Here is a 24,839-nt window from a genome sequence, read left to right as displayed (position 1 = left end):
GTTCCTTTAGTTACACGGTGGACAGGACCCTTCAGCCCATGTTTCGGATCAGTCCCAAGGCAGCGGAGCCCCACTTTGGAGCAGCTGTCGGAACCCTCGTACAAGCAGTTTGAGGCAGCACAAAGGCCCCCCAGCAGCCCTGCCCGTGGGATGGATGGGTGAGGGGCCACATTAACAAGAAACAGCCGCGAAAGCTTCGAGGTAGGGGCAGAGCGAGAGAGGGGGCTCGGGGCTCCCGTGGAGAAACGGGGCGGGAGCTCGTCCAGGGAGGGGGGAGAGAGGAGAAACAAAAGGCGATGGTTTCCCTCACCATAGCCCCCAGCACAAGACTCAGTCTCTCCCTGGGAGTCACCGGTCATGGAGGAAAACGCGACGCCCCCGGTGCCCCCCGAGGCAGCGGGGCCGGAGCCCGGGGGAACGAACGTGCGGCAGGAAGCGATGCCTCCCTCGGGACGAGCCCGGGGGCTCCGCCGGGGATGGGGAGGTGCTGCGGGACCCCTCCGGCCGTGGAGTGGTTGTCAGGGGGACTCCAGCCGGGACAGACCCTCCCGCCCCTCCGCTCCCCCGTGACCGAACCGCGGCAGGAGCGGTGATGCCGCTTCCCCCGGGAAGGGGGGTCGGTGCGGGGGGAGGCCGTCCCGGAGGGGCAGCGCTGCGGGGCACCTCCGGATGAGGGGGACGCGGCAGCACCGAGGAGGCAGCGCGGGCGGGGGGGAGTCGGCTGGAACATGGAGCGGGAGGTAATGGAGGCAGGGCCGGGGCGGGGGGTGAGGGCCCGCCCCGGGGTGGGCTGAGGGGGCACGGCGGGAGCCCTGCCCGCCTCCCCGCGGGGCGGAGGCGGCGGCGGAGGGGGGACCCCGCGCTCGGCCCGGCGGCGGCTCCGGCGCCCCGGCCAGAGGAGGTTCCCCCTCCCCGTAGGGCGAACGCGGGATCGCCGCGTCCGGGGCGGTGAGTGCCGGGGCGGGGGTGCCGGGGGGCCGTGCGGGAGGGATGGCGGCAGCCCTGGGGCGCTGGGGGGCCGCCTGAGCGTGCTCCGAGTCATCCCTGAGGTCGCTGGAGAAGCAGCAGCCTCGGTGAGGGCACCAGGTAGCGGTACTGCCCGGGATCGATACCCCCCGAGGGGCTGGACGTGCCTCGGTGCCCATGGAGAGGATACCCCGGCCCGTCTGCCGCCTCAGGGCTTCGGATCCTGCGGGGAAACAGGCTCTCAGTGGCTTCAACACACCCCGAGGAAGCGATGCATCCACGGGGGGATGAAATGATTTAACTTACCCTCCCATTCCCCCTTTGTGTCCTTGTGTAGGAGTCCGGACTATCCTGCTGATGTTTGGGAGCTGAGGTGATGGCAGAAGTCGGTCGGTGGGACACGGCTGGAGGTCCCGGGGCTGCGGAGCGCCCGTGATCCGACCCCGCGGGCTCGGCCAGCGCCGGGAGCGCCGGGATGGGGAACAGCGGCTCGGCCGTGAAGGTCTGCACGGATCACCAAGGGGGCATCAACTGGCTGAGCCTGAGCCCCGACGGGCAGCGGCTGCTCACGGGCAGCGAGGACGGCACCGCTCGGCTCTGGAGCACCGCCGACAGCCAGTGCCACGGACACTTCCAAGGTACGGGAGCTTCTCTTCTTAACCCTGGGATCTGAGCCCAAAGTGTGTCACAGGCCACACAGCACGTCCCGGTCGCTTTCAGTCCTTGCAGCCTGCCGGGCAGCCAAAATCATGCTTGTTTTGTTTTGTGGGTTTTTTGGGGGGTGTTTGTTACAGTAACGTTTAAGCAGAAGCTGTTTCAACCCCAAGCAGGTTACCGGCGCTACTGAAGGCACGGATCCTTTTATCTCAGCGTGTGGAATGTAGCAGTCATTTAAGTTTTGTCTCTTTCTGGGAGCTCTCTGTTTTACACCCTGAAGAAATATGGACTTTTTGTTGTTCACTTTCTCTTTTTTTTTTTTTCTTTTTTTTTTGTCCTTTTAATCATCTCATTTTCCAGACAGTCTTTATTTAGAACCTCTTGATCCAGAAGTCTGGAAAGAAACCTTACTAAATAGATTATTCCCCCCCTTCCCCCAGTTGACACACAGAAATGTTAATTGCTGGGTTTCTTTTTAATTGAAATTTTTTTGCATCTTAAACACAATTTATTACCCTTAGACTAGCATATCAACAATTAAAAAGAAAAGAAAAACTCTGTGGAAAGTACAGTCATGCAGGAGTCAGATGTGCACTGAAGATGTTTGTTTTCTCACTCGTGTTCTTTTAGTACAGAAAAAAATAAAGCTGTTAAGTTTGGAATTTCTGATTGTTTTTGCTGTGATTTTCTTGTTTGTTTGCTTGGTTCCTTGTTTTTCACTATGGAGTATTGTCTTTTTCCCCACATCCTGCCATGGTTCTAACTTCTGGAAAACTCGCTGCATTTGATTTAGGCTTAGAAATCCTTTTTAACCACTAATTAGCTTTTAACTAGAAAGAGAAATGTATTGGATAATGTTCATTATTATGGAATCTGGCCTATGTGCTGCCAGTGTTTGGGGTAAACTCTAAAGAAGGTTGGCTGGGTGGTTTGTGAACTGTCGTTTGAATCAGATAATTGTATGTATTTTATATTTGTGCACACACACAGTTGATGTGTAAATTTGCATTTTACAAGCTATAATTACTGATAAACCTGTGTCTATCACACAATTTCAAGCTCCACCACAGCACAACCAACAGACATGTGTGGTGGCTGCTCTTGGCCAGACCAGCACCAGACCTTGTCTGCCACAGGGGGTTTTGGCATCCTCTGTGTGGGTCGAGTATTACTGAGTTAAAATCTGACTGGCAGACTTTAGTGCAGTAACCAAGATGCTTTTTTGATCTCAGAGCAGGATTACATGATGCTGTGAGAAAAAAAATCCAGTGGTTGAAACCTGTCCCATTTAGGCTGCTTTGCAAAAAGTTTCACAACTATGAGTATAGTTTTGCTTATAGCCCTGGTGATCTGTTTAATTTTTGGCATCTGATGAATTTGCTGTAGCGGAAACCAGCCACATGTTTCTAACGTGGATTCTGGTCTGCTTTTGAACTGCAACAAGGCTTTTCAACTACAGCAGTTGTAGTGAAATCTGCTTTTTGCAGTCAGTGAAACTGTTTTACTGGGCAGTCTGCTTTCCCTTTTTTTTTTACCATCTCTTTATTTTACAACATGATTCTGTTTTTCTAATACCCTTGTCCATCTGTCTCTCTTTAAGCACATTTGTCCTTCTTAGATTGTTTTTTCTTTTTTTCCTCAAAGAATAGTATTTAAATCACAGTAGGGCCCACCAGCTTCAACCATAACTATCACTTTTGTGATAGTGACTTAGGAGGAAGCAGTTTTGGTCCTAAAAGCTTACAATCTAAATGTTAGAACAGAAGAATGCAAAGTAATGCCAGCAGAGTGATTAGATAGGTGACAGTAATTTCACACAAGAGATCTTGAGCAAAGCTGGGACTTGAATCCTAAGGTGATTTTCAAATGCAGTGCATTTAATGTTACAATAGAAAAATGACACGTCTTGCTAAGCAACAACAAAAGCTTGAGGTTGTAGTATTGATTCCTCTTTGCTGGCATTACCCTGTTTGTCAGCATGACATCTTTAGAGCAGTGCTTATGTCTGTTTTTATTGTAACTGCAGAATCCCAGTGTACTCAGAATATTTTATAAACAATTGTGCTCTTATTCTGTCTTTCTGTGTCATCTCCTTAAAGGTATACTGATACTTTGAAAAGTTTGGGGCTTATTCATGTCGTTAGTCATGATGGGGAAAGTATTGGCTAACTATTTAGCAGACATATTTTTTTGCTTGCATTTCATTCTGCCTGGACAATGAAACTAAACTTGCTGGTAAGTCTCACGTTGCTTCCTTTTTTCAGAGTTTGATGCTTTAATTTTTGGCTGTTTGTATCCTGAAAATCAATGGGCTGGGTTTTTTACCCCTTATTTCACAAGAAGAAAGCAAAAGCATTTCTTTATTAAAAAAATAAGCCAGTTTTTTATTGGTTTTAAACTTCATTAGTCTGAGTTTTATTATTGATATTAATTTAGCTCATTATGTTTCTATAATGCTGCTTGATTTACCTGATTGGTGGAACTGTACTGTTTTACTCTTTCACTTAATCCTGATTTCAGTGCCTTTTTCTGCTGTTGCTTGAAATTGTTCTGTTTTATAGAAATCCTCAAGTGTGAAGAACATGGTGCTGCATCCAAAACCGGAGTTTCATTCCTTTGTTTGTTTTACTTTTCTTTTAGTCGAGGTGAAGGGCTCTACTAGTCAGTCCTGCTCGCGTGCAGAGTGATCAGATTTATTTCCTTTGTTATTCCCAGGACACGAAAGTTACATCACCTTTTGCCACTTGGAAAACGAGGCTGCCTTCACGTGCAGTGCGGATCACACCATTCGGAAGTGGGATGTGGTGACGGGCCAGTGCCTGGCCATTTACCGAGGCCACACGTCAATTGTGAACAGGTCGGTTCCCTGGGGCTCTCCCCTTGCGTCCCTGTAATCTGTTATCACACCTGTATTGTCATTTTGCTGCAGTTCTCCATTTACTTCACTAATAAAACGGGTTGTGTGAACCTTTGAGTTCGTGCTACGTGTGTTCTGTGCTGCAGTGATTGGTTTTCCTAACAGCAGTGCTGACACAGACATACACAGCAGATAGGAGAGAAATGAAAGGCAAACAGCGGGGGGATTGGATCCAGGGCTAGGAATGAAATTCCAGAAGAAATTATCCAATTGATAACAGATGCTTCTGATAAATAGATTTTAAAAACATTGTGTCAAGTCTTTATGTTGGCAAGAGGGATAAAGTCAGGGCTTTTTCTTTTATTACTGTTTGTGCAAATTAAGTTTAATATGAAACTATTAAATTAATTGTGGGTGGCTGATCGGCCTGTCTATTTTAAGTGCCTCTTAATAGTTGGACTGGATTTAATTAATGCCAAATAGAGCAGTAAAAGATTGGTATTTTTTTAACATTTCTTTTCTGGTGGGTGAGTGGGTTTTTTTGTTCCTTGCTAAACTCAAAACACATATGATGTGTAGCAAGATTCTGTAAATAGTTAGGAAGGCTGGCTCTGTGTTTTGGCACTGGCCTGATTTTTGCTCGAATCAGCAAATGGGAAATGTGTTCCCTATTCATATGACTTTGTTGCCTGTTTGAAAGGTTCCAGAGGACCAAACTCAGCTGACAAAGAAGGCAGGTTATGGATGTTCCCTGTCTCTGGTTTGGAAATATGAACTCTAGAGATTTTTCTGTTATTATATGTTTGTGCTGCTACAACTCAGTGTTTTGGAGGTCCAGCAAATTGAATTCCTGAGCTGTAATCTCTGATTTGCTCTTCAATTATGTAATAAATGGGATACTCTTTCTTTACCTTTTTTGAGATCCTGAGCTAAGTGAAATTAGGGGTATATTTTTTTTTCTTGTGCTCTCTTTATTTGATGATGGAAAGGTGGTTATCTTTGCACATGGTCAGTTGCAATTCAGGTTCCTGGAATGTTTTTTTCGGTGTTTTGGGTTTTTTTCTGTTTTTACTTCCAAGCTATTATCATAGGTTAGTTTATAAATAATTTTTTTATAAAGGAACACTAAAGAGTAATTGGCAAGAATGAGTTATTTAAAAAAAAATAACGAAACCAAACAACACATCAAACTTGTAGCTAGTATGTGTAACTTATGAAAGTTCATAATCCCTGCTGGAAGGAATTTTACCAAAACACAAATGCCCAAAGTTATAATGCTATAGTGTAAAAATATAAGTAGCAATATATGTACCTGAATAAGGGGGTCTCAGTTTTAAAATGAGAAACAGGGAAGTGTTCAGTTTCTAAAACCACTGAATTGGGGTTATGTATGTGGTGTTCATGCTACTCTTTCATGCTTCAGGGTGCTTGGCATTGAAATTGTGACAAAAGATGGTTATATAAAAAGAATGATGCTGTTCATGCACAAAACCTTTTATTTTTTTGCAGGATCCTGGTTGCCAAAGACTATCTCTTCAGCGGCTCCTACGACAGGACGGCCCGCTGCTGGAGCGTGGACAAGGAGAAACAAATCCAGGAATTCCGGGGCCATCGGAACTGTGTCCTGACTCTAGCTCACTATTCCTCCAGGGATGTTCTCGAGGAAGAGGAGGAGGAAGAGGAGGAGGAGAGGGTGAGCAGAGACCTGCTGGTGACAGGGAGCACCGACTGCACTGTGAAGGTCTGGTGGGTGTCCAGCGGGCGCTGCTACCAGACCCTGCTGGGACACACCGGGGCCGTCCTGTGCCTTATACTTGACGCACCAAACAGGGAGCTGTTCTCTGGCAGCACGGATTACACCATTCGGACCTGGAATATTGTCACTGGTGAGCAGCTCAAAGTGTTCAAAGAGCACCAAGGATCAGTAATCTGCCTGGAGGTAAGAGCTCTCTGCAAGAGCCTTTGGAAAGGGTTGTCCATGTCTTAACTCATGTGGGTCTCCGTTGTCTTTTCATTCATAAAGAAGCTCTTCCAAGACAGGTTATAAATGGTAAGGTTAAATATTCATGTAATAGCAAAATAATAGTGCTCTCTGATCTTGAGACAAATCCTCTTTCCTAAAAGACTTTCTGATCTCTTGGCTTCTAGTGGCTGTCCTGGTCTAACTTCTAGCTCAGTATCTGTTTAAATCCTCCTAGGTCTTGGAACTCATGAGTAGGTTTTCTGGGTGCAGTGTTCATCTGAGTAGGATTGTGTAGGCAGGATCACCACGCTCTGAAGAAAATTACCTGACCAAGTAAACAGTCATGGGGTCCGATAACTTAAAAAGAGGAGGGGGGAAAAAATTCAGAGTAAACCTGAAAACTTAAAAAAAACAAACAATCCAAAACCCAACACAAAGTTGTGGGCAAAAGATAATAGGAAGCATAAAGGTGAAAGAAATCCTACATTAAAAGCCACACAGACACAACTTGAGAAAAGAAAGGGAGAAAGAGATGGCCAAGACAAGAAAATGGGCAAGGAAAATGGAAAAGAGAAGTAGAGCATGGGGAAGACAAATCAGGAAATGATGAAGGAAAGAAGGGAAAAAACGCAGTGTGATCTGAAAAACCATACTCTGTTTTCCCGTTTGCAGTATTTTTCAGGTGAATGCTGCCAGATTTGTTAATGATGCAGGGAAGAGGAGGAGGTTAGGCAGATGAAGCAAAATGGGAACTATCGCACAAGCACTTACCCTGTGCACTCATTATCCACCAGAAAATGCTCATAGTGTATTTAAAGAGAGTATAGGATGGTCTGTAACTTAGTTTCAGGTCAGCATAAATGTTCATAAATGCGTGTGTCTGACTGAAGTTAATGACTTCAGTTTTTCTTGCTGTTCTCCTTGTTTGTGTTTGTTGTCCTTAAGTGTTTTTCCTTTACAGAGGCTACAGGATGTATTTTTTATAGCTGTTTAATAAATGTTGCCTTTGTTTCTAGAGAAGGTAGTCACAGCTGACACTAGCAGAGTAAAAACCTGAGAGTACCAAAGGAATACTGGTTTTCTTCAGCTTTAGAAAGGGAAAAAAACCCCACAGAAAATCATGTTGCCCTGGAGTAATGTTTGTCTCGCTTGGGTAAATTCTCGGTGTTAAAGCTTGTTTTTATGATATTGTGGTAACGTATCTGAAGGATGCTGAAGTAAATCCGTGGCTGTTCTTAGTGTCATGCTATGTTTTGTTGTTTAGTTGTAGCCCTTCTCCAAGGCACAGATTGGCAACAACAGAGCTTGCTTTAATTTAATTGGGTTCTTGCTAAAATTGTTACACAAAACTGGCTTGACCCTCTCCCAGAAGCCTGGGAAATTCAATTACGCTCTTTGAGTGCTCAGGAATGAGCAATGCTTCTCTGCTTGTGAGCACAGAATTAAACAATGGTTTTAAACAAACAGAACTTCTTGCAGGGGAGAAGAAAAGCAAAACCAATACATCTATTTGGAAAACCTGAACAATTCAGAGTACACAAGACTGCTGCTGCCAAGACCGTGTTGGCAACAGTCCTGGCCAAATCCTCTTCTAGCTGTGAGTAACTGGTAGCCCCTCACTTCTCTCATCACCAGCTGGTGTTTGAGGCTGGGAGAGTCCAGCTGAGGTACATATAGGCCCCCACAGAGAGCATTTAGTGTCTAGGCCTCTCAAAGTTATCCCAGCTTAAGCAGTCACTGCACTGCTGTTGAATAGCTTTAGGCTGTTGATCTTTCCTAATTCCTCCCTCTGCCTAACTGGGTTCAACACTGTCCCTTCTGTTCCACTTGGCAGCCTCTCAGCACAGCCCACATGGTATTTTCATTCTTTTAGGAAGGGGTCGATCACCAGAATCCATACAAAGATGTTACAACAGAAAGGAAACTTCCTGAAAAGAGGTGTTTATTTTTTTATTATTTTTGATTTCTTCTCAAAAAGCTCTTGGAGCCTTTTTTGCCATGGGCATCTTAGTGGCAGTGTTGTAATCTGTGGCAGTGAGTTGGGATGGTATTTTTCAAACTCCAAGTCAGGAAGGACTTGGAGGTAGTTGTGAGTTGCTCACAGTAGCCAGCAGACAGTTTTAATTGTTGACAGCAATTAATTTTCTTCAGGGCAGAAGTGAGCTACTAATTACAGCAGATTTTCACTCCCCTGTCCTGGAGGAGCTGAACTGGTACCAGGAATTTAAGGCATTTACCTGTTCTCTGGGTGGTATAATGCTTGTGTGGGGAAAATAAAGGAAAAGGAAAAATGAAGACTTATTTTCATTTTATTTATTCAAATAAAGATCCCTAAGGGAGGATGACCTTTCAAAAAGTTTGAGAAATGCTCAGTATGATCTTTCATCCTGGACACAGATCAGGAAAAATTTGGATACTGAGACCATATTTTCCCCAACTTTAGAAAGCTGTTATTAATGGGAATGCCCTGGGATGTTCTGAACTGGTGCAAATTAGGTCCAGCCTGTTCCAGTCCTCTCCCATTACTTTCCAGTAAATACCAATAATGTTGCTGTAGCCGTGAATGGAAACTCCTGGAGCTTCTTGAAGGAGTTTTCTGGGTGGATAGCCATAAAGCACACCCATGTTATCCACCTTGTTTCCTGCAGAGCTGGATTGTGGAAAGCAGAGGGCTGATGCCACAGGCATGTTTGGATTTTGAACGTTCCCCAGTTTCTCTGAGATCCTTTAGGTGTTGTTGCTGGCTAGTGTAAGTTAGGGGAGCCTGGGAACAACTCTAATCTAGCATGGCAGAAAAGAAAAGCATTGGTGAGCTTTAGGCTTTCCCTTTTCCCCTGTCTTTGGTGGTTCTGGACAGGGGAGTGAAGAGAGTGAGTTGTTCATATTCCCCAGGGCTGGTCCTGCTGTCCCAGCTGGGGTCAGTCTGTTGAAGGTGAGTTACCAACCAAACTGACTGTGGGTGTTCTGCTGCCAAAGGAGCTCTGCTGCAGGTACCAGCTTGTTCTAATGCTGCTTTTGTCTTCCTTCCACTATTTAAATTGGACCGAGAGTGGAAAGTCTCCTGGCAAAACCTATCTGCAGTGGAAACTGTGTCCATGGTAGGTGCTTTGGCAGCACTGATTACTTGATTTTCACAGTCAGGCAAGGTAACTCACGGTGGAGCAGCCAGAACTCTTCACTCTCTTCCTCCTGCAGTGTGTTGATCACTTGGCAGATGAAATACAGCAGCTGTTCTGAGTGCTCCCTCTTCATGTAAGAGCCAATAATGAGATTTTATAGGAAGTGATGGGGAAAAAGCAAGGGTGGGCTGAGTGTAATCACAGCTCATGCTTGTCCTTCCACTTAAAAATTTCAGGCCTGGCTAAAGACCAGTATTTGCAATTAATAATCAAACACCCATTTTCATTAATGTGACTGCCTGCAAAAGGCTGAATAACCCTGATTTAAATATTTACTTGTGTATGTTTTCCTAAATGCCTCGGAAGTAGCTTTGCAAACTGTTTACAAGGATTGCTTTGTCCTTCGCTGATTGTTCTGCCTCTGAGTATTTATCAAAATTTTGCTGCCAAAAGCTGGCAGAGAGAAATGTTCCAGCTTGGAATTTAGCTTGGATCCTACAGCAAACATTCTTACAGGGAAACTTCTTTTTGAAGAACATGAACATGAGTGGGCAAGGACTTGTTTCTGGTTTTCCCGCAAAAGATCCTTTGTTTGGACCATTCCCTTCAGTTGCCTTTTAAAGCTGACTAGAAGAAAAGAATGCTTTGAACAAAGCCACTGCCTGGACTCTGCTTATGTTGTGATCACGGGGACAGAAATGTTTTCTTGCCACATCAGTTAAATTAAGTGCACACATTTTTTGTAATCTGTGGTTGCATTTGTAGCATCAGAGGATGAAGATGTGAGTTAGAGGAATGTGAATGTGTACAACACCTGTAGAAACTAAACATGTTTCTAGGGCCATTGCTTTGCACTGCAGTAAAAAAGGCTGAAAAATGTTCTCTAACAGCCAGACCAGAGAGCTCGTTCTAGATGGATTCTCAGGAAAAAAAACAATTTCTTGCCCGCAGGGAGTTTGTTTGCTCGTTAAAATGAATGTGGTTTGAATGGGATCCTGAAAGTCTTAACGCGGCCGAAGCTTACATAGTTGTAACTGGAGATTGGTCCAAGTTGGTGATTTTTAGCTTAGAAGTGGCTGTGAATAGGAGACCCAGCTGGCAGATTGTAGGAACACTGACCTCCATGAGGAGAACAAGCTGGTGGTGGGACACGTGGTTGCTGATGTGAACTTATCCTGAAGTTCCTGGGGTCAAGTCTGAGTGTAGTGACCTTCAGAAAGAGGATGTGCCCAAATCTCCCTGGGGAGCCAATTGCCTCTCCTTGGCTGAGGATTAAATTGTTTCTTACAGCAAAGGTTAATTGAGATGGCGAAGTCCATTCCTATAAGGTTGAAATACCTGTTAAACAGCTCTTTGCAGATATTTTTGGCATTCTTACTGGTAAAAATTGTCTTAAGCTGCTGCATATATTCAGTTCATCTGAGCTTGTGGAGCAGTAGGGTTGTGATTGCCTTGGGAGACCAACCCTGGATATGATAATCTTTTTTTTTTAATTAAAATTCTGTTGTGTTTGGGGGATACAACCATTTCTTCTTAATGAAATCTGTAACTACTTCAGCATTTACAGCTAGAATTTTGCTACTGCTATTACTTTACCAGTCACAAGCAGTCTGACTGAACATCTCCAATACTTTGGTCTGAGGATTAAGACAAATTTGCTCCATTCATGTGTCTCAGTGTTTCATCAGGTTCAAAGCAAAATGTCTCAGAGTGATAAGAAAAATTAGCAGTCCAGAATTACAAATATCAATGCAGTGATTTTTTTTTTTCCTGCTTTAGAACTGGGCATCTGACTGTCACCAGGTTTTAAAATTTTTGGAAGCTACTTGGGTTTGAAATGTCCGCTCAGCCCATTAGTATCTGAGCTGCAAATCTGTTCTGTGCTGTCCACTCTGCCGCAGGTGCCCTTGCCTGACCATGCTTTTCCACGTCAGGAGCTTTGTTGGGCAGTTAGTCAAAGTGAACAAAGTGCTCGAAAGCCAGCCAAGGAAAATACAGCTTTGGAAACATCACTGCTTCTCCAGGCAGTCGCAGGTTGGAATACTGTAACCATTTCTACTGATCACATTTAAACCACAGAGTCTGGGGCCAGCTTGTAAGTATTTTGGCTAAGGAAACAGTAAGTGACTATTATTAATTTGATTAAATACATCTGAAGTGTTGTAGCTTAGGCTGGAGTTGTAAGCTAGGCATACTTTTAGTCAAGTAAAGGAGGAGTGATCTCGCCTAAATTGATTTGGCTACAGCTGAGGAGGTTGTCCTTGTTGAGGGAAGAAATAGTGAGTTTTAAGGTGTGGTCTGTTTCAGATGTGCTTCAGGGTGACATGAATTGTGCCCCAGACTGCAGTGACTGTAAAGGTCTATCTTAGCTGCACAGATCTGCACCAATTTAGATGAGATTATGCCTTTCACATCACTTTAGGCAGATCTGATTTGCAGCTTCAGCCTGAGCTGATAGCTCTTGATGGCTTTCTCCACTAATAGCCATTTCGTGCTCTGTTTTATAAAAATACCCTGGAAATGAGAGGCTGTGTGACAGTCAGAGCCTGTGCTGGGTTTTGCTGTTGGCTGTGCTGCAGGCTCAGTCTATGGCATGTGGTAGATTGTTTAACCTGTTAATGTTTCTCTTTCCATGCAAGGCTGAGAATCTCTTGCTGCTGTGCTCACCTGCTTGAACTGGTGAGGGGGAGGAAGGTGCATATATGTGTATAATGGGGCAGCCTGGGTAGCACAGAGGCTTTGAATGAAGATGGTTGGTGTGCTGGCCATCTCACCAGATCCCTGGCTGGGCATCAGAAAGCCAACCATGTCTTGGGTTGCATCAACAGCAGTGTGGGCAGCAGGTCGAGGAGGGGATTCTCCCCCTCTGCTCTGCTCTCGTGAGAGCCCACCTGGAGTGCTACATCCAGCTCTGGGGTCTCCAACATAGGAAGGATGTGGACCTGTTGGAGGGGTTCCAGAGGAGGCCATGAAGATGCTCAGAGGGCTGGAGCATCTCTGCTATGAAGACAAGCAGAGAGAATTGGGGTTGTTCAGCCTGGAGAAGGGGGGACTTTGGGGAGACCTTATAGCACCTTCCAGTGCCTAAAGGGGCTTCAAGAGAGCTGGAGAGGGGCTTCTTACAAGGGCATGGAGTGGTGGGACAAGGGGCAGTGGCTTTAAACTAAAAGAAAATAGGTTTAGTTTAGATATTAGGAAGAAATTCTTTCCAGTGAGAGTGGTGAGGCACTGGCACAGGTTGTCCACTTCCATCCCTGGAAGTGTTCAAGGTCAGGTTGGATGGCTCTCTGAGCAACCTGGTCTAGTGGAAGGTGTTCCTGCCCATGCAAGGAGGATTGGAACTAGGTGATCTTTTAGGTCCCTTCCAACCCAAACCATTCTATGATTCTAAGGCTCTTACAATTCTGGTGCTATAAATTATCTAAGTAAGCCCACATCATTTGATACATTTTATATCTAGCAAATTAGCAAATCTAGGCAAGTTACAGCTCTTTTGTTTCACTTTGGCATTCATACACCCACTTAAATGTAGAAACAAAGCAGCATAACCTAATGTACTGTTAATGCAGAGTGGCATTTACCTGCAGGAAGTTATAATTTAGTAATTTAGTGTTTTCCCTTGTTCAGTGGGTGGATTGATGCTGCTAGTAAGATGTTAAAAAAAAAAAGTGCAAAGACTTGGTCAAGAACCACACAGCAGGATCTCAACACAAAGAATCCTCTTCCATTTAGCAGGTGCAGCATGAAAATCTCTTCATGCCCATTCGGGCCGAGCTTAGAATTTAAAAATCAGGTTACCTTCCTCAGGCTGAGTGGCTCTTGGTTTTTGTTAGTGCTGCTGGCCATTCGTTCTCTTTCCTCACTGAGATACAACATTAATGCTGTTGTTAAAACAGCTTGAAAGTAATTGGAAGTGACATTTCAAAGTACTGCTGGCCTTTAACAGTGGGTTGTGTTTCACAAGCTCCTGGCATTTAGCTATGAATTCTGTTCCGTGGGTCAGGTTCTGCTGGTAGGAAGTGTGGCATTCCCTGCTCGGGCTGGACTGGTGGGAGCTGTGACCAGCTCTTGTCTGCCTGCATATGTTTCTTGTGCGGATTAGCACAGTCCCATCACTGTAGTGCTTTGTATCTTAAAATACCTTTTGTTTCATGTAACACAGCACAGAGTTGTTCTGTACAAAGCTCACTTATGATGCCTTTTGGGAACAGGGTCATTCCTTTTTGGATTGGGAGTGGAGATGGAAGAGCATGAAAATCATTCCAGCCTTACAGATACAGAGCATGCAAAGAGTGGGGACTGAAGGTTTATAATTTTCTGAGGTGGCAGAATAACCAGACCCTTAGAAGTGCCCTAAGAGCAAGACCCAGGACAAGTGGGTTTGTCATTTGTTGTGCACTTGGTTTCCTGGAGATACCTGAGAAGTGTCAGGGGTTAGTGCACTGCTGGTCATTTGAACCTTCTGATCTGTGTGTCTGGGGGACAAACGAGGTATCATTACTCCTTATGTAAATTCCATCTCTTGGAGGGGGGGTGGGTGAGGGTTCTCCCTGCAGTCTCTCCATCTCTTTGATACAGAGGTTGCTGCATGTCCATGAAACTTGGAGGAGTGTGCAGTCAGAGCTCTACATAACAATGGCTGTGAAAACCCTTAGTTTGATTTCATTAGGCATACAGAGGATGCCAGATTTTTCTCTGCAACTGTGGAGTTTTTCCTTGGTGAGCTTCCAGGCTTCATACAGTTTGTTTACTGTGTACTGGTTGGTTTTATAATCTTGCACAGGTTAGTTATTTTCTCTCTGTCTCAGTTTCCCAACCACAGTCCTTCCTTTTCTCATTCTCTGTCATGGAATAAAACCCACCCTCTCCACCAGTGAATTCTCACAGGGTACAGGATGACTGGTGGAATGAGGCACCAATCTTCTTTGGGATTTACAGTCAGAATTACTTTAAATACACAGCAGAAGAAATCTGATTGAAGATGTTTAAAAGTCTGTGTAAAGGGTGGTTAATTATTTCATCATTCAATAACACAGTCTAAAAAGACTTGTGTAAATGAACATACAGAACAGCTTCAAGGAAGAGTTAGCGTTTCCAAATGCTAACCTTGTGCAGTATGATCCTACTAAATATAAACCCTGGTTTATGGTGTGTAGGATTTTAATTTTAATGTACCATTTTTCTGTTACTCAGAATTGTTCTGAAATTTCTGTTGTAATTAAAACTTACAATCTGATAAGAGTTCCTGTCAAATATGCTTTGCAGAAGCTACACTGCTGGGGTTTTTTTGAGGCTGTAATAATGTAGCTAATTATGGAAGCGAGGTTAGCATTGTTAAGCTCACTGGAGTCCTGCCTGCTTGCGCCAGCAGATGGGCTAAGTTTTTATGTTCTGAAAGCTGGGAGCTGTTTTTAAGGCCCAGAAGTGAATGGGAGAAGCAGTTGTGAAGAACACAAGGTTGGTTTGCTCACCATCCCTCTGTTTCAAGGTGCAGCCGTTGCTGTCGAGTTGGAAGCTGACTTTGGATGAGTCACTTCAGCGCAGTTCTCTCGGGAACCTGCCTGAGGGACCATTGCTGATGTCTTCTTCTCTTCCCTTCAGCTGGTGAACCGGCACTTGTATTCGGGGAGCGCGGACAGGACAGTGAAGTGCTGGTTAGTTGACACTGGGGAGCGAATCCAAACATACAAGGCTCACAAACACAGCGTTAGCACTTTGAAATACCACGCTGGGATCTGTAAGTTGCCTTCCCTCTGTTCAGCAACCCCCTGTCTCCTTTTCGGTGTTTCTCTTTGATCAAAGGTTGTTAATGGAGAGTAATTCTGAAGCCTTGTGAAATTGTCACTTTTTTTTCAACTCCAGCATGTTTATGTTCAGTATCGAACTTTGCTGCACCGCTCCATGTGGGAAGCTTAGATCTTCCCTCCATTTTCCACCTCTCTCTTCTCGAAAGTGAAGAGGCAGTTTCTTAAAGAGAAGTGGCTTAAATCCTGAGCTGTCTGGGGGTTGTTTGTGTAGCCATGGTTTAACCTCACAGGTCTGTCACCTGCTTCTTCTGTGTGCTCGGGGACAGCAAGTGCTGCTGCTGGATACACAGCCCTGTGCCTGCCTCTGCTGCCTTGTAGGTACTGTGCAAGGGACTGTCCTAAACCAGAATCTCAGATGCTCACTGCTTCTTTCTAACAGTTGGGCTTCCTGTTCAGACTCTCACTATCTCCTTTTCCACAAGTTCTTTTCCTCTTACCTGTCATGGTTTGTGTATTTGTTCCCCAAACCACCTTTCTGCAGTAGCCAAGTAGTGCTTGCCTTACTAATGTTCTCAGCTCCACTGCTTTCAGTCCTCCTGTTGATAGTGGTTTCTGTACATAAGTGCCTATTGCTGACTTAACAGTTTATTCTGACCATCAGATTTCCCTCTTTAAATCCTCTGTGCTGGCTTTCCTTCTGCATGTCACCTCTCCATTTCTGGTTTTGGGTTGCACAACAGCACCTCTGTTCTTATCAATGAAGCTTTCTCTGTGTCATCCTGGTCTTACCACGCCACTGTTGTTAGACCTGAGGTGCCTTCATTTGCTTCCCAAAACCAAGAACTTCTCTCCTTTAGGGGTGGCCATGGCTGTCTTACGCTAATCTAGACCTTCAAAACACTTTGCTGGTTTTGGTTTCTGTACTTCAGCTATGAAGTGAACATACAACACTGAATGAATGGTTGCTATCTGGGCCTCGATCTGTCTTTTGGCAGAACGTCAGTGTGATGGTGATAACTGGCTGACAGATGCAAGATGGTGCATGTTAGCAGAGAGTTGTACCTGCACTTGTCTAGCACCACACTTGCCATGGCTGGCTGACTACATTTATAACCCAGTAACTGAACTGATTTCTAAATTGTGTTTGGAAACTTAACAAGTAACCAAGCCCAGAGGTAGAATTTTGTTTCTGTCAGGAAACCTTTTTTTGGTCTTCCTTTCAGCATGAGACCCACAGCACTACTTTTCTCCATTAAAATAGTTAATTGTGATTTATGGTTATTTCTGCTCTCCTCACCTACATTGCAGAACTACCCCATCCTCCCCTACCTGCAGATTGTAATTTCTGCTGGTTTCAGCTTATGCTGTTGGCTAAAATACCAAGGGGAAAGGGTCTAAGCCTAAGCTGCACCCTGAAGTTATTACTGGTCCAAGAACCAGGCAGGAAGCAAAGGAAATGAACCAGAAATTGTAAAATTGTAATCCAGGATGAACACTGGCAGACAAAATATTAATGATTTTGTGAGAGAGAGAGTGTGTGTGTGTGTGTGTGTGTATTTTCCCCCTTTTAATTATAAAGACACAAACCAAAACATTTAATTAATCAAGACTAGCCAAAGGTGAGATAACTGTGCTGAGCTGATGTTGGCCTGATCCAGTGAGGAGTATCCACATCTCTGGGTGGGAGATGGAGACACTGTCTCCTTCAATAATAAGACCTCCAGAGCTGCATTTTTTCAGTTTTGATCCTACTTTTCACACAATCAGTATAGACTTGACCGCACCCTAAAGAATAAAGTAAGTTTAGGCTCAAACAAAAGTTTCGTTTTTCTATGCCACCCCCATCAGCTCTGCAGCTTTCTCTCTTCCCCCTCATCCTACCACCCTGCCCCTGCCACACACACACATTATTTTTTTCATAACACTCTTTTTTTTCCCCCCTTAAAATACAGGCAATATTGTTGCATTTAGTCAGACCTGCGAAGAACATCCCGGTAGTGTGATAGAAGTGTTCACAGAGTTATTTAAGATCTCATTTTAAATCAAATGCAAAAATACTAAAAGTGTCAAACAGGGAGAATTGAATTGTTCCACTTGAAGGGTAGAAAAAATGCCCTGGAAAAATATTAGGAACTTGTTTGAATGCATTAGATGCATTTTAATTCTTGAAAGAGGAAATTTCCCCTTAAAAATTAATTTATATACTATGCTTGCTTGCATTATTGTGTGTTTCCAAGAAGGCTTTGTAGTGTACAGGGAGTCCAGACAGATCTGAGAACTAAGATTTAAATCCTCAGAATGTGTTTCCAGTGGCTTTCCTCAGCCTTCTTGTATAATTAATAGCATGGTGAACATTGCAGCTGGTTTTCAATCTAATTTACTTAATGATATGTTGATTATTTCTCCCTTACAGTGTGTGCACAGGCCTTTAAAATTTAATGGGGTTTATATCTTTTATGTTGCAAAAACTCCAAGGGGACGTTTAAAAACTGTTCTCCCTCCCAATGGTCTATGAAATTCAAGTAAAAAACTAAAATTAATTGTTAATTTTTTTGTTGTTGTTTATTTCACAGGTGGTATATATAAATATATCTTTAAATGCTAAATCTGGGGTAGATCAACAGGTCTTCTTTTGAAAGCCAGAAGTACAAAGAGACTTTCTAAATCTAGAGTGACAGTTCAAAAGGCATAAAGGGTGCCTGTCAAAAGCAAAAAATCCTGATAGCAACAGCTGAGGTAAACTGACAGCTGAATAGTGAAAACAGCTCTTAATTGGTTCCTACTTTCTGCATGTGTGTGACAGAACTAAATGATTTCCTTTCACTGGAAAAAAAAGTGTACCTGTACCCTGCTTTACTTCGCTGTTACTCGTTTGCAGAGTGGGACACAGTGGTTTTTTGGGATTGTGTTGGCAGTTGAATTCATAGTGGCCCATATAAAATGACATCGGTCTTCCACATCCAGATGTTTCTTGGAGGAGTACCCGGGAGGTTCCCAGCTTCCTGCTGTTTCATTCGAAGTGGGAAAGCTGATGGCAGTTTGTAGCCTGTCCTCCAGTCTCGTTGGAGTCCTGAATTTACTGCCATGATAGTTTTTTCACCTCTCTTTGTAGATTCGGTCCTGACATCCCCCAAAAGATAAGGAATCTTGGTCTTCGGGCACTTTGGTTTTGTGAAAATCTTTCCATGCTAGTGGCCTTTGCAAAGACATGAAAGGCAGGGAGCAGTGAATATATTGCTTTTTGCTGCTCTGAAATATTTATATCTAGATAAACTTGAGGGGTTTGGGTCAACTGAGGGAAAGTGAGTGTTTGTAAAGGGACTTTGTGACCTTTAAAGCACAGAAATGGGCTCCTTTTTGGGCATATTGTTAAATACAAAATTTAAATATTCAGCACTGCCTTACAGTTGCTGAATGCAGCAATTCTGGGGATCTGATGTGAAGATCCTGAAGTGCTGAGAAGTCATTCTTTGTACATCTAGTTAAGATCCTCTAAGGAAACCTCATGAACAGACAAAATTCATGGTCATGCCTAATTTATTTACCCGTGCCCTGCCCCTCTTGGAGCAGCAGAGGTGATGGAGATACTGTACTACTGAATGTAAACTCGTAAATAACTGTGGTAAAACAAATGGAAGGCTTAGTGGAAATCCTTAAAGCCAAAGTTGAAATAAATTGCCTGCTTAGGATTACTGAGGCATGTTTAGGCAGGGAAATAAACATGGCAGAGAGGAGCAGAAATAGATACATGAAGCGTGTGTGGAGTGAAATGCTGGAGTGTGTAGGAACTTCAGGCTTAAGACAGTTCAGTGTTTCGAGAAATACAACTGAAAACAAACACAAAATGAAAATGATCTGAACTGCTTTATCTGAGGAGAGAATCAACCCCCAAAAATGGAATGTCATGCTTCTTTGTGAGCATGTTTCAGGTGCATTTTTGAACTTGCATGAACTGACCTGGCATTGCTGCTCACATCTGGCCGTGCTGGGCTGTGTGGTTGTGTTGCAGTGTTCACAGGAAGCGGCGATGCCTGTGCAAGAGCTTTCAATTCCAAGAGTGGAGTCCTGCAGAAGATATTCCGAGGACACAAGTTCATCATCAACTGTATCCAGGTCAGGAAGGGGTTTCTTTGTGCGATTTCTCCCTTCTCGTTGCCTCCTCGTTTGCTTTGTGGGAATTGGTGTGTGGCTGGCTGTTCTGTGTGTCTTGGACTGGATGTTGTTCCAGGATAAGACTTGAATATTCCGTATGTAATTTTAGAAAAGCTTGTTAATAATAAGTGAAACCACGGAACGAGTCCCCAGGGACAGCCCTGTATCTGTGATTGGGGTTTTTTCAGGTCAGGTTAAACAAGGAGCCACAAAAAATGAGACAGATGTAACTGATGCTGTGTGGGGCATGGAATGGACTCCAGCCTCCTGAGACCCTTTCCATTACAAAACACTAATGATAAGTGTTTGCAGTGCTCTAGGAGGAAAAGAAGTTTCTACCTTATCCAGGCAGGATAATATATACCATCATCCCCAAAACCATCCTGAGACATGGCATCCCTAAAAAGTCTGAGGCAGCTCTGTGGTGATATCTGACCCACACCCTGCTAGACAAATGGAGGAGTCTCTGCCACTGGCTTAAAAATTTTCTAAAAGCTCATTAGGTGCCTGAAAACTTGCTTTCATGTTGTCTAGGCGTTTAAAAGGGGAGGAATTAGTTATCCTTGGTGGCCACGCAAAGATCACAGAATCACAGAATGGTTTGGGTTGAAAGGGACCTTAAAGATCATCTCATTCCAAGAGGGAACACCTAGGGATGCCTTCCACTAGACCAGGTTGCTCCAAGCCCCATCCAACCTGGTCTTGAACACTTCCAGGGATGGGGTGTCCACTCTAAGAATCTGCATCTCTCTGCATCAGCATCTCAGTGAAAGCTGCCTGCAGGTTGAGGATTTTGATTAACAATGTGAGACATCGTCAGTATTTCTGGGAGGCTGACAGTCCAAAGTAAAAAGAGAGGAGACAAAATTCCTTTTGGTGCTGATCTCAAGCACACAAAGTTGTAACTATGGTTGTCTTTTTATATTCTTCTGAATTAGCAAGTGGCTGGTTGGTCTTAAATTGCAAACTCCTGGGTACTGAGCAACTGGTTGTGTAGCAGATGGTCACCTGGGGGTGCATTTGGGTGGTAACTGATAGAATCCCTCTGGGCAGCCCTAAGTATTGACAAAGCTTGGCTTTGTATTTTATTTTGTAACTTAATTTCCAACTGTACAAGGCAAAAAATCCTGATAAGAGAGAGGAGTGAGAAGTGGTAGCCTCAATATGATCTTAAGTGTATTAATGAGGGGTGAGGAGGCTGTGGTTGGGTGGTGCTTCATGTAAGCCAGAGTGCTGGTAGGGTGCTCGCTGTCATGACCCACCTCTGGTGACTGAGAGCACCTGTGGTGGACAGACTGATGGTTCATTAAAGAAATGAAACCACAGGAGGGAGTGAAGGTCAAATTACTGCAAGTTTGGAAGAACAACAGAGTTTGAAGGAGGACTTGTAACTGTAACTTACTGCAAAGGAAGAAGGGAAGCGAAAAGGAAAGCATTCCTGATCACCCCACTGCCCACTGATGCTGATTTTGGTGCCTCCTTAAGCTCAACATCAAAACCAGGACAGAAATCCCCAGCTACATCCCACTCTGACATCGAGTTTAGCTCCCCATTGCTTTTCTAGTGGGGCTGGGTCATAAATAACTCCTGCTGTTTATATTTTATGGCTCTGTGAAGTAGCTGAGAAATGAGCCCTGACTTGGTAATGTCTCAGCCCACTTCAGCAGCTTTGTGATAATTTATACTGGCTCTCGCCAGGAGCTCAGGCCTTAAGTGTTGGGATCAAGCTGTGTTTGCTCTGATTTCTCATGGTTTGATGGTGCTGATTCTGAGCTGTACAGTTTGGTATTAAGTGTGACCCTGTTGTTCCAGATCCACAATGAGTTGCTCTACACGGCTTCCCATGACGGCACACTAAGGATTTGGGACATCCGGGGAATCTGCAAGAGAAATAAGCGGCGTTTGAAGAAGGAGAGGTCTGTCCAGGGCAGGAGCTCGCAGAAGGGGAGCCTGTCTCGCCTCTTCAACAACAAAGTGGGCTGTATGGTACAGCAGGAGAACGGGGAACACGAGGCTGTTGAACTAATGTGACTGCCCAGAACGGCCTTTCTGTCAGTGACCAAAGCTGAACCTTTTGTTTTCTGCACCACTGTGTCCATGTAAACCAGAACTTGGAAAGAGATGGGAAACGGCTTTGCTTGAACCTCAGCGTCATGAGCCAGGGTTCTCTGTGACTGCCAGATGGACTCCTGTCAGATCCTGTCACTGCAGATGACTCAGCTGAGCAGGTGTGGGGCCAGGAGGGACAGCAGTGTGGCTCAGGTGTGGTACCTCTGTGTGTGCAATTAGGAACTTCCCTTGTTTCAGTTCCCTCGGGCACAGAAGTGCTGCACATCTCTGCCTGCCCAGTGTCTAATGAGAGATGTTTTCCCCTGTTCCTGTTGCCCACTCACATGGCCCCTGTTCAGCCCAGTGTGGCAGTGGAAGGTGCCCTGCAAGTACAGCTACAAATTCCACCTTCACAGCTGACCTTTGTGTCAGTCGTTGGCTGATGAGACCAATGCAGGTTGGTTTGGCTCAGCAGCAGGACTTTAAAGCAGACTGGACACCTCTCTGGGAAGTTGGGAGTAGTAGGACAGAAATTAATTTAATTGCTTTTTTTTTTTTACAAAACATAAGCCAGAGAACAAGCTAAACCTCAGCCCTTTTGTACCAAGGTCAGCTGTTTGCCAAGACACAGCAGTTCCCCTCCTCCCAACAATCCAGTGGGGTTTTTTTTTACCTTTTAAAATCTCACACTTCAGCAGAGGAAGCACCAATGACTTCACATGTGTCTTCTGTGAGCTGCCAGGGTTGTGATCTTCCAGCCACCCATGTACCTTGGGCACAGTTCCTGATGAGCTCCTCTGAAGGGCCTCCTCTTGGCATGGCAGGAGTTGGAAGGTGGTGACTACATCACCTCTGTGGGTAGCCTGGCCCTCTGCTTGGCTGGCTTTACAGGGGGGAAGGTTTTCCTTACATCCACTAGGAATGCCAAATTGTAATTTTTATGGAAGAGGAGAGCAAACCAGGATTTATTGGGTGCTCTGTATGTACTGTCTTTCCTCCTCTCGAGGCTGGGTCTTGCTGGGTTGTTAGTAGCATTGGATAAGCAGTCAAACTCAAGAGAAGGTCTCCCAGTCTTTTTTCAGGTTCATCCCTCTCTGATAACCACTGAGCCATGAATTAACAAGGGTTCTTATATTTTTCTATTTGCAGATATAGCTCTTTGTAGAACCAGTCCAAAAATACCTAACCACATGTTTTTATTTTTATGGCTTTATTTATTCTGTACTACAGCAAGATAAAAATGCTGTATTCTTTTTTTAGAATGGATTAATAAACATGTGGCATCTACAGACAAGCGATTGTCTAGTTTTTATTTTTTGTCTCATTTAGAAGGGGGTTGGCTGGCTGCAGATGCTCAGCAGTTAAGGATGGATGGAATATGGAAAAAAAAAAAACCAAATAAACTCTTGGAAACATTTCTTGCCTTCCCCTCACTGCTGGGGCTGGAAACAGGTATGTGTGGAGCTGTCCTGCCTCCTTCCAGTCACCAGAGTGCCAGAGCTCAGATCCCCTATCAGGGGAAGGAGGGACCAACCATAAAACAAAGTAGACACTTAAGGGAAAGCAGGTATGACAGGGGCACATGCCATGACTCAGCTCTTGCCCTGGTGGCACCAAAGCCCCCCACTCTGAGATGGTCACACTATGTCAGTGGGTCGGGCTGGTCACCTACCTGCTCACCTCTCCTGCTGAGCAGCTTTGGTGGTTCTTCAGTGGCAGATTCCTGCATCTAGTAGGAATCAGCATTTAAATTATGTGAAATGCCTACCAAGAGACTAATATGGGAGGTCATCTGCATCGTGCAGACCTAATTCCACTGTAAAGCTCTCAGTCCGGTGGTTGTGGCTCAGTACTGGCCCTGTGAGAGATGTTTATGAGCTGGTGGCTGCTGGGTGATGTTTGCCATGCAGCTGACTTTGTATTTTGTTTCTGAGGGCAACACTAAGTAGGTGGCCTTTATGAGATGGACAGAGTTCCCCAGATCCCCTGGGCTGTACTTTCTCTTTAAAACTTCACACACAGTACGTTAGATGCAAGAGCCTATCTGGGCATACAGCAGCTGCACAGGCAATCAGCACAGATCTCACAGAGTGGAATTAATGAGTCATTACCACTTCTGCCTGTTGCTAAACATATCACAGTGCCTCCAAATGCACGGTCAAATGAACTTATAACTTTCAGCCAGTGCCTCCTGCCCTGCTGATCCCTTACAACTGCATATGCAGTTACCGGGGGGCAGCAGCGCTGGCAGAGTTACATCATTGATGAATGCCTTCTCTGACAAGCACTGCATGTTATGATGCTAATTTTAAATTCCCCAAGGACAAACCTTCCCTTCTGAAGTTGTCCCTGCCAGTTTGCTGTGCAAGCCACTTCAGAGAGAAGTACTGCCTCTTCAGCCCAATATGGTGCATGCCCAGGGGCTGCAGGCAGTAGGTGCAGGAAGGAAAGAGCCAATTTGTGTGTTTTCACCTGCTTCTTGTTAAAACTACATCCATAACCTTGTATGTTTTCAGTTTTAAATTATTTTCTACGTTCTGGTTTTGCTCTGCCTTTTGTCCAGTGGTTCCTCAGGGCTGGCTGGCAGAGAAGCAGGATAGAATGGGTGCTGGGGCTGGTTTCCCCTCAGAAGCTTGTATTGCTGGCTTTAGAAATGCTTAAGCCTTCTTGGAGGAGATATAAAAATTGAGTAGTTTTCTAACACCTGCCTTGATAAAGAAGCATGAAATACAAATAATTCCTTAACAGTGCAATCACTGCCTGCCTTTTGCCGAGCTTGGCTGAGGGAGTCAGAAAATAAAACAATCCACTACTGCAGCCTGTTCTGGTCCCTCCGCTGGCATTGAGTGGTTATTCCACAGGCCAAAGCTCTGCTCCCTCCAACTATCCCAACAGTTCAAGCTCCCATCTCCCCACCAATAAGTGCCGGGTAAGGATACACTGTCAGCAGACTGAAGGTTCACCACGGCAGGTTCCTCGTTCCCACCGGCTCCAGACGGGGCCTGGGCTCCCTCTACCGAGAGCGTCGAGTCATGGAAAGCAAATAAACCACATCCAAGAAAAGCTGCCAGGCAGGGGAACTCCTGTTCCCGGCAGAGAGGAGCGTTTACAGGGCAGAAAATGGGATGTGGTAAAACCACAGAAACCCCCAAACGCTTCTTCAGAATGCTGAAGCTGGAGACAACTACCGAGACGGTGCCTGGACCACGTTCTGTTCAGCAGCTGATTACAGAAAGTCTTGTAATCCCCAGGAAATCCATCAGCCACACACCTGCAGAGGTTAAGAGGAGCTGTTTGGGGACACTGGTTATTTAGTTATAAAAGGAAAT

General features: G+C 44.8%; 1 protein-coding gene across 2 annotated transcripts; it reads left to right on the top strand.

Annotated features, from left to right (window-relative positions):
• Positions 1-866: 866 nt before the first annotated feature.
• Positions 867-22,796, top strand: WDR86 (WD repeat domain 86). 2 transcript variants are annotated; one of them, XM_027727825.2, is made up of 7 exons: positions 867-948; positions 1,304-1,604; positions 4,339-4,480; positions 5,990-6,419; positions 15,164-15,299; positions 19,319-19,422; positions 21,274-22,796. In XM_027727825.2, exons 2-7 carry the CDS (start codon positions 1,442-1,444, stop codon positions 21,490-21,492), a joined length of 1,194 nt encoding a protein of 397 aa, XP_027583626.1. In that variant the 5' UTR covers positions 867-948; positions 1,304-1,441; the 3' UTR covers positions 21,493-22,796. The 2 variants fall into 2 exon arrangements, with proteins under 2 accessions (XP_027583626.1, XP_039236672.1); XM_039380738.1 differs by lacking the exon at positions 867-948 and adding an exon at positions 1,014-1,086.
• The last annotated feature ends 2,043 nt before the right edge of the window (positions 22,797-24,839 follow it).

This window comes from Pipra filicauda, unplaced genomic scaffold, assembly GCF_003945595.2.
Source record: "Pipra filicauda isolate LSUMZ 115617 unplaced genomic scaffold, ASM394559v2 scaffold1_size10287979_pilon, whole genome shotgun sequence".
NCBI lineage: Eukaryota > Metazoa > Chordata > Aves > Passeriformes > Pipridae > Pipra > Pipra filicauda.
The sequence above is the reverse complement of the archived record's forward strand: the minus strand, read 5'-3'. Positions and strand labels throughout refer to the sequence as shown.